A 9740-nucleotide genomic window follows, 5' to 3' on the forward strand; every position below is an offset into this window, starting at 1 on the left:
GCATTTCATCCTTGATCTTTACATTTTCAGCCCATTGTAATAGAGTTGCCAAAACAAGACATCACTATTAGCAACACAGCAGACATGTCATTCAAAAATAACCACACTGCAAACAGTTGGAAGTTTTTTAGTTTCTTAAATAAAGATAAAGCAAATCATATTGTAGAAATTGTAGCAAAAGGAGGCATTTTTGTTATCTAATATTGTCCTTAATTAACTGTGGTATATTAAGTTTTCACTGTTAAGAGAAACAAGCCTCAGATTCAAAGATTATACATGCTTTCAGTTTAAAAGGAGAGGCAAAATAAAGCTTAAATGCCTAAGCACACAGAATAAGGCATGTTTACAAATGGCAACAAACATTATAAATAAATAATAAAATAGTGTAAATTACTCAAAAATGAGTGACTAGACAGGTTTGGATTTTGAAAAAGAATCCTTAGAAATCTGAGATTCATATAAATATTAGCCTGAGTTAAGAACAGTAATATTGTCGAAAAGCCCTTGAAACATGTACCACATGCACTTCAAAAGTTGCTAGCTTGTAGGTAGCTATTCACATGTTCAATATATGAAAGGCATTGAATTGTTGAGTGGTATACTGTATGTAAAGGTGTTAAATTGAAGTAGCTTGCCTGTAATATTTGCCAAGAAGACTCCTGATACTTTATGCTACCCACACTGGTCCCATTACTGAGGGAAGAGAAAATTGCCCTCTTTCCTTTTCCCCTGGAACACAGGAAATTTTGTATTGGTTTGCATGTGACTAGTTATCAGTAACCAAATTGCTTTGTTCCATACCTTCCGAAACCCCTGGTAGTGAATATTGGCTGCAATGACACTAGCAAGGAGAATTCTGAGGAACTGCAAGCTTTTCTTGCAACTAAACCCAGGCAGAAAGCTGTTCAGGATGGTATAAATCGTTTATGCAAGTAAGATGGAGCCCCCAGAAAGGAACAGAATGGACAGTACCAATCCAGCCACACAAGGCAGTGCCAGAAATAGTATTAACTAGGTTTTTTTACCAACTCAGAATATAATCCTGAGGCTGCTCACTAAAAGATATGTCTAGGCTTAACACAAGTTGATTTAGAAACAGTAATTTTCCTGAATGCAGAATACATATATATACAGAAGTGAAATTAGTTCATTTTCAGCTTCCATCATTTCTGCCTAGGTACTTAGATAGATGGCCTTTATCATCCACTTTCAGGATGAAACTCTTCTCCTCACTATTTTATATGGCACTTTGATGAACACAGGGTTAAGAGATAAAGATATCTGGTATAATACATTCACTAAGTTAATTTATGACTGAAAGCAGGAAGCAGACCTATATCACCTGCTCCTACTTTTTTATGGCTTGGAAGGTGCATTAAATTTACCTTCTGAGATTTTCAGGAAATCTGGTTATTTGGCTTACACAGTAAGCTACTCCGTGTACATTGCGTTCTGGATAAAGATGTGATTAAAATATTACAAAAGTTACAAGTCACATTTTTCTCTTTACGCAGCCACTGAGAAGTAATTTGTGCTTTTATAAATACATTACAATACAGTCTGAACAGGCTCGGACAGGCTCTGCTGGTGCTGTTGTTAACCAGCCATCCACAGAAAGAATGGAACAAGGATAGTGGGCAGAGTGGTGGAAGGTGCCAAACCCAGGCAGAGTATAGCTGCTAATCCCAGGAGTGCTGAAGCAAGAACACTTCTCTGGTCTCGAATAATCATCTTCACTGTTTCACAGAACTGCAAAAGTCAAAAGGAAAAGTTCACAGTTAAATATGAAAGTCATTCTAAATAGGTAGGTATTGGCAAGGAGAAGGCAGACCATTAAAGATTGCTCTGTAGAAAGGGATGCCTGGCTGAGTAAAATTACCGTATCCCAAAGAAGTTTGTAGCAGGATCAGGTCCTTAGAGAGACCAATGGCATTTTAAAAGTGAATGAATCCAGCTTTATTTTCTTCCTAAACAAAATGACTGTGGAGAGGGTCAATTTAGCTGCAGGTTAAGTTATTTCTAAGCATCTTGGAAATTGTTTTCATGATTTGCAAAACCTGTAATTAGTTGTAATTTGGCCTGAAACCTACAGGGCAAGAGGATAGGCTGGAGAGCCTAATTCACTGAGTGTTAGCATGTATGCAAAATTTATGCTTTCTTACAGACAAGCTCTCTCTCTCCCTCCTCTTCACATTGTACAGACTGAAATATCCATGGAGTGAGTTTTTGCAGTTCCTTGAAATGCCAATAGTTCTATTTGATCTCTGGCTGAATAAAACATCCAACATCCTGCTTGGCGTTGGGTGGGGAAGGGAGAGAGACAGTGAAACAGTGTTTGCAGCAGCCTGTGGCTGCAGTGCCAGAATACAGAACTTCCAACCAGAGAGCGGTGTATTGACTACACTGCTCAAAAGACTGCTTACTTAAGGAAACCAGGCCTCAGCACCAAGTGACCTACTTCTCAGGGAGCACACTTGGCTGGGGGGTGGCGGGGGGAGGTTGGTTGTTGGGGTTTTTGTTTTTTTAAGAATTGTGAAGATTGAGCCCAATTGAAATTTTACACAGCCTAGTCTCTTGACCAAGCTGTTCATTGGACAATATTCAATCCACACACAAAAACTCTTGTTCTGGAGGTGCTAAACAGTAATACCAATTAAACTCTGTTCTACCTCTGTAAAACCTGGCAGCAAAGCTTTTACTGATGGAAAGTGCTCCACTGCTAATACTCACACATTAAGTATGTTACTTTAAATAATCTTAAAAAAAAAAGCAAGTTAACTAGCGTCTGTTCCTTGGCTGAAATGAGCCCACAGGAGTATATATATTCCAGCTTAATTACCAGACAGAAGCACTGGTTTCACTGCGAGAAATTATTTGCACTACTCAAATAAATCTGAGCAGTTTCCTTTTGGAGGCCTATAAAGTGTGGTACGTCTCCCTTCTTAACTAGCCCTCAGCTGCTGCTACCTCTGTCCTCATTATGTAGCAACTGTACATTTCTTTTATTTGGAGGGAAAAGGCCAGCCCTTTTCCAAAATCCATGATCTCTCCAGTTGCACAGAATTTGTTATGGTCTGAGCATGTTTCATTAAAAACTAGTAAATGGATGAAGATTTGTCTGGGTTTTTTGTTTCTAAAGAGCCTGGATCCAGTGCCTCAAGTTCTCTTAGTAGAAACTGGTTTAGATCATGAGAAGATGAAAGGGGGTGCTTTGCTGACAGAAATTTGCTTTTATTTCTGGTTTTTGTTGTTGTTTTTGTTTTGGCCTATGGATTGATGCCAGACTTGCTTCTTTAAACAAATTCACTGTAGATTTCCCCACCACCAGCTCACAAAACACCAGATTTCTCAGTGCCTACATGCAGTTTCAGGTAATGGGGGGTTGCATTCCTCACCAAGGTCAAAAGGATCTACTTTATTCAGGTCAAGTATTAGCCCAGAGAGTCTGGCCCAACAGAGGATGCTTTACTTTTGAATGTACCTTTTGTCAGAGCAAATTATCAGTAGGATTTCTCTTCCTTCACATACTTTTAGAACTTTGCCAATTGTAAGAGTCTGCCTTTCTCCCATTAAATTAGCCTTTGGTGGGGCTTGATTTGAAGCAATAGCAATGCCTGGAACCAGACAGCCATGGGGTTTAAACCCATTTCCAAACGTTCTAGTTGGGTTTGAAATCAGGGGACAGTGTTCCTTTCTAGGCAAGCACATTATCTACAGTGGGGTGAGTTTGTAACTTTGACCTCTATTTACAAGCTCTGTGTCCTCTGCAGGAAAAGATCCCTTTCAGGTCATCTAGCAAACCATTAACAGTCAATGACCAAAATCTCTTTCAGCATTAACAATCCATTGCAGGCTGTGAGGTCACTGACCTCATGGGAGGTATGAAGTGGTAGGACCATCTCTGGCTGGTTTCAGGCATGGGCTGTTAAGAAACCCTACACAGGGAACTAGAAGTTGTTGACAAAGTTCTAAACCTTGAGGAGTTCCAACAGTTCCTTTTGCGCTGGCGGCTTTTGCAGAAGCAGCCAAAAAAGAAGGGGAAAAAGGGGACCCTTAAGTTCCTGATGCTGTAAGAGACTGAGGGAGCTCTCCTTTGAGACAGGGGAGCTAAAGGGCTGAAGTCACAGCAAGACTTCTCCAGCTCCTGCAGGGGCAGTCTCCCTCTCCAATTACCCTCCAGTGCTGAGACAGGTGGGCACATAAGAATGGCCATTACTGGGTCAGTACCCAGCTAGCCCAACATCCCGTCTGCCAACAGTGGCCAGTGCCAGGTGCTCCAGAGGGGGTGGACTGAAAACAATGATTAAGTGACTTTTTGTGTGCCATGCATCTCCAGTCTTTGACAAACAGAGGCCAGGGACACCACTCCTACCCCCAGCTAACAGCCTTTTATAGACCTAACCTCCATGAACGTATCTAGCTCTTCTTTGAGCTCTCATAGTCCTACAGATGAAGTACCTGCCAGTGGGGAATTGCTAATAAACTACTGTAGGGCTTTTCCCCATACGCCAAAAGGGAAGAGGGACAGGCACAAAAGCAACAGCTCTGCTTGCCCCCCCACCCGGCCCCGAAACCCCGGGCAGATCTGCAGATGACCGCCACCAGCCGGGTAGGAGTCACCCCGGCAGACGCCTCCAGCCCCGTGCTCCCCGTCGGCTGAGCTGGGCCGGCTTTACCTTGTCGGTCTGGAAGCTGACAGCGGAGCCGTACCGGCAGTAGGTGACGAAGTGCTCGCAGTTGTTCCACAGCAAGCTGTACGCCGTGGGCCCCACCAGCTTCTCCGCCCTGCGCGCCACCTCCTCGCCGCACAGCGCCGGGCTCTTGAAAGCCCGATCCATGTGGTTGACCAGGATGGAGCCGCCGTAGGCGAAGTCCTCCACTGTGTCCACCCGGATGCTGGCCGTGCGGGCCACCACGCCCAGGATGAGCCTCTTGTTGGTCACCACCTGCTGGATCTGCCGCTGGTCGTCGGTGAAGGAGGGCAGGATGTCGGGCATGAGGTGCGCCACCCGCTTGTCCCCGAGGTAGATGCCGAAGTGCACGAAGAGGGTGCGGGGCACCTCCAGCAGATCGCCCCGCTTGAAGCAGAGGGGGTCGTAGTAGTTGGCGGGTTTCTCCCCCTCCTCTTCCTCCGCCGCCGCGCCGGGGACCCCACTGCACAGCCTCAGGTTGGCCAGGAGCAGCAGTTTCTCCAGCAGCAGGGAGAGGGCGTCGTACATGACATTCTTCATGGCGGTGCAAAGGTGCTTCTGCTACGGGATGCTGCAGCCACCCCGGCTCCCGCCTTTTATCCTGGCGGGAGCGGGGAGGAGGGGGCGGCGGCGGCGGCGTCATAAGTCGATTGGTGGAGAGGGAAGTGGGCGGCTTCCATCGGGAGTGAACTAAACCTCTCCGCGCGAGCAGGGCTGCAAAGGCTTCTGCTTTCCCGGGCGCGCCCTGCTGCGGCTGCCGCCCGGTGGAACCCTGTGGGCGGCGGAGAGCCTCACTAGTGCTGTATTGCCTGTGCGCGGCCCTCGGACTGCACTGCCTTCCGCTCCGGGGCTGGGGCGGCTTCTCGCTTCCAACCTCCACCTGTGGCCAGAGGCTGTTTTAGTGGGGTTCAGGCCGGTTCCCGGTGGCTGGGAAGGCGGCTAGCCCCGCAGCCGCTCACCCCGGGACCTGCGTGGACCGTAGCTCCGATTACACTCAAGCAGCTTCCCCAGCCGCTGCCCTCTGCAGCACACCTCCAAGGCAGCCCTGCTCTCCGCGGCGTGCTGGGGTCCTTCCCTTCCCTTCCCCCCGCTTGGCTCCCGCTCTGCTTGGCCCCTCGCCCCATCTACAGCTTGGCTCAGGGTGGGCAAAGGAGGTTTCCCCCTCGGGCCACCCTTGTTCTCCTCCTCTACCCTCTGCCTGCTTGGTTGGCCCCAGTGAGTTCCCCGCCCCGTGTATCTCTGCTCAGCCTCCCCTGTTCGGGCCGAACGGCCCTTCCTCCCCGCCCCCCAGCCCAGCGGCGGCTCGGTTCTGGGAGACCGCCCCTTGCCTTCTACCTGCCAGGGTGTCATGTGCTGGGGGCGGGGGTTACTTTCCCGGCCCAGCTGCTGCTGAGCCCTCTACTGGCCCCTCTTCTTGCCCTCTCCCCACACGCTCTTCGCCCAGGCTAGTGCGCGGCCCCAGGGACCTAGGCGATGGCACAACCGTACCACTCCAGCCCCGGCGGGGCGGGTAACTGCCCTGTGACCAGAGGCACCAGGGGGAAGGATGGTGACTGCGGGAAGCGCTCAGTGACACGCGGGCGGGCGTCACTCGTGCCCTCCCCCGCCTGGGAGCTGGGATTTCAGAGCGCGTAGGGCCGCGCCGCCTCCTCCCGCGCCCTGAGTACGGAGCACCGGCGGTTAGATTTCCCCGATAACTTCTCCCGGCGCGGTTGCAGCTCTCCGGCCACCATGGAGGGCGGGGCGCGAGGTGCGTCGCGGGTCCTTGCAGCCGCTTGGATCTGAGAACCCGCTACCCGGCGCGTTCTAGCCCGGCGGCCCCGTCCTGCCTGGCTCTGGCGGAGCGGCCTCAAAGCGGCGGCTCCGCAGCGCTTGTCCGGCGCTGAGCTTTCGTGGGCGAGACTCGGTCCATCCGCTCGCCCTTACACTGTGGAAACCCGTCGCCCGGCGGGGATGAGCGGCCCCGGGGGCTGAGTCCTGGGGGTATCTTTGATTCCTACCGCCGGGTGTCGGGCGGCTGCGTTCGCTCAAGGATGAACCTGCCGGCGGCCGGAGACAGCCAGAAGCGGAGGCAGGTTTAACTAACTCAGATCGGCAGGGTGGGGTCCGACTGCCGGGCCCTCCCGCCTCTAGCTCCTCCTGTGCCTCCCTAGGCCGCGACACTGTGTTTGCTCCCTCACGGAGCTGCAAAGGGCCCGGGCGGCCCAGCGCATGGCTAGCGCCGCGCAAGGCGCAGAGGAGAGGAAATCGCAGCGGCAATGCCAAGTGATGGTGCCCTTGCGGGCTTTGCATGTCAATGGCTGGCTAATCGCTCCATTACGGAGGGCTGCGGGGTAAGCAGGGCCGAGGGCGAAGGCGGCGGCGGGAACGCGCTTCCTTCCACGCTAATCCCTTATGGAAATGACTCAAGCCCGGAAACAAAGCGCACAAAGGAGCAGCTCTGCCCGGGCGACAGAGCCGCCGAGTCTGAGCTAATGGGGTTCGGTAGCCGAGCAGATTCCCGGCTCCCCCGCGGGCTGTGCGGCGTGATGGATGGGGGCACATTCATCTTACTTGGAAAATGACAGGGCCTTGCAGAGCAGGGCGGGGGGGGCGATCTCCCCATTATTCTCGGGTGCTGCGGCCCCGGCTTCTCTCCCAGCCCCCCGCCGCCATCCCACTGCCTCCCCCCCCCCCAGTCACTGACTTTTGTTCATGTCCCCAACCTTCCGATTCACGCTTTTAGTTCTGTCTGGAGAAAGACCTTCGCCCCACTGCGTATGGGGCAGGGCAGCAGGAGGGGAGGGGCGGACAGGGGTGGGCGGTTTTCCCTCCATTGTCCCCCTTGCTAGGGAAGATCGCTGGGCTGGGAACATTTTATGGTCTACGTCCCTGATGTTTGGTCGCCCGGACACCTGCGGACAAGCTGAGTTAGCGTTTCTTGGACTGCGACAAACGCGTGGCGGAGACGCGGGCAGGAACCAGCTGGGCAAAGCAGGACCGGCTTTGAGCAAATAACTACCCCCGCCGCCGCGTTCTGCCTCTGCAACCTTGTGCGGGGCGGGCTGCTGCTGCGGGCATAGCCAAGCCGGGACACTCAGGCGGGGATCCCCAACCCGCGGGAGCGTTTGTACAAGTCTAATCACTTCCCACCAAGGACTCTCCCACTGACAACGTTTAAAGCCCAAAAGAACCCACTTCGTAAATGTCTGCAGCTCCCCCAGCTGTACGGCCCTGGTATACATCCTGCTCTACGCCCCCATGCCCTCCCGCCCTACACCCCGGTAGACACTCTGGTATACACCCCCTGCAGTCTCAGTTTTGCTGCAAAATCAGCCGAAGTGGGTCCTGCTCGCAAAAGTTCATTTCCTAAGAAAACAAGAAGAAGTCCTACGGCACCTTATAGACTAAGATATTCTGGAGCACAAGCTTTCCTGGGCAAAGACCCGCTTCGTCAGAAAGCCCATGAAAGCTTATGCTCCAAAATATCTGTTAGTCTGTAAGGTGCGACAGGACTTCTTGTTGTTTCTGAAGATACAGACTAACACGGCTACCCCTCTGATACTTTTCTAAGAAAGCAAATGGCTACCCTGTTCAAGGTGCTACAAGACTGCTCGGTGCTCTAGGGGAGGGGGGACAGGAGCGAGCGAGCCGGGATCCTTTGAGGATTAGGCAGGTCCCTGCCAGGCCCTTCGCCCGGGACAGCAATCCTTTGGCTGGGGGTTCGCTCTGAGTTGGAAAACGGCCCCTCCCCGTGAGATGCTGCAGAAGGGAGGTTGTTGCGGCGGGGCTTGTCCTGAGCCTGCGCCTCTCCCCTGGAGCCGCAGCACGTCCCCGCTGGCGTCTCCTTCGCACCTACGCGCTGCAGCGGCAGGGGGATTCTTTTCTAGGGCCTGGCCCTGCTCCTGCGCGGAAGTAACAAGCACCTACGTCACCAGCGACCAGCGCCTTCCCCGGCCACTAAGCTTCTACTCAATCGCCCCGGGCCGGGGTGCGCCCGAAAGAAGCCGGCAAGTCTCGGCCGAGGTATGACGTCACGCAGGCTTAGCCGCCGCGCGGCTTTGCGCCCGAGCCTGCCCCTTGAGGGTAGCATCTTGCAGGCGAGGTGCGCGGTACCAGGCCGCTTGTTCGGTTGCTTTACCGCCTACGGGGGCGGGGGTGAACCCTGGCGATAACCGCCCTGGTGTTGGGGCCGCAGGACGGACGGGCGCCCGCCGCGCGGAGAAGGCGACGGCGGGAGCAAGCAGAAGCAGCGATTCCAAAGGGGCGCGGCTATGCTGTGTTTCCCGCTAGCCCGCCAAACGCGGCCGGGGAAGCCAACCTCGCTAGCCGTGGCTGTGAAAGTACCGCTGCTGGGGGGTACTTAAGTACCGGTCATTCCAGTCCCTCTGGAGAAGTACTTGAGTCAGAGTACGCACGTGACGTCTGTGTTGTACTCAAGTACGCGGAGCTGGCAGCAGCTGCCCTTTGGGGTGCTTTTCCCACAGCCGGTAGAGCCACGCGGCCCGGAGGGTGCTGCGGCCTCCCGGCGAGGCGCCTCACCGAAGGGCTCGGTCCTAGGGAGCGGAGCGGTGTGCGGTAACGCGCGGGGCAGGGGGCTGATTCTGAGGCGGACACTCCCTCTCCTCTCAGGCCGAACCTGCTCAGCACTGCGTTGCCGGGCCCGCCGCAAGGCAAATACACGCAGCGCCTTGCAGAAAAGGCGGCGGCCGGCTTGAGCCTCCCCGTGGCCCAGCATCGGCGGGATCGCGCGAGGGAGCAGCCCTGGCCCCTGAAGTGCCCCTCGGAGCCGAGCGCTTTGCTTCGGACCCCTACAGCGAGCGGGGTGGGCGAGAGCCGAGTGAGTCCTGTTGCCCCCAGGCAGCGGCTCGTCCCAGCTCCCGCCAAGCAAAGCGCCGCCCCCTCCCCCCGGTGTGAAGACGCGGCCTCGTGGGACGGGGCGCGCCAGGCCCGGCGGGAGAGTAGCTGTGCGGAGAGCGCCTCTGCTTGGCAGCACCCCCGCCCCCGAGGGGGCAATGCACCAAAGCCCCTCGCTCCCGTCTGACCGGTGTCTGGAGCAGGCTGCGTTTC

At 54.0% G+C, this 9740-nt stretch overlaps 1 protein-coding gene across 1 annotated transcript; it reads right to left on the bottom strand.

Moving 5' to 3' along the window:
- Positions 1–1596: 1596 nt before the first annotated feature.
- Positions 1597–5362, bottom strand: LRAT (lecithin retinol acyltransferase). Its single transcript, XM_074991890.1, has 2 exons — positions 4677–5362; positions 1597–1749 (listed from the first exon to the last, which is right to left on the bottom strand). Exons 1-2 carry the CDS (start codon positions 5229–5231, stop codon positions 1597–1599), a joined length of 708 nt encoding a protein of 235 aa, XP_074847991.1. The 5' UTR covers positions 5232–5362.
- Between the last annotated feature and the right edge of the window lie 4378 nt (positions 5363–9740).

This window comes from Carettochelys insculpta, chromosome 4 (genome assembly GCF_033958435.1).
Source record: "Carettochelys insculpta isolate YL-2023 chromosome 4, ASM3395843v1, whole genome shotgun sequence".
NCBI lineage: Eukaryota > Metazoa > Chordata > Testudines > Carettochelyidae > Carettochelys > Carettochelys insculpta.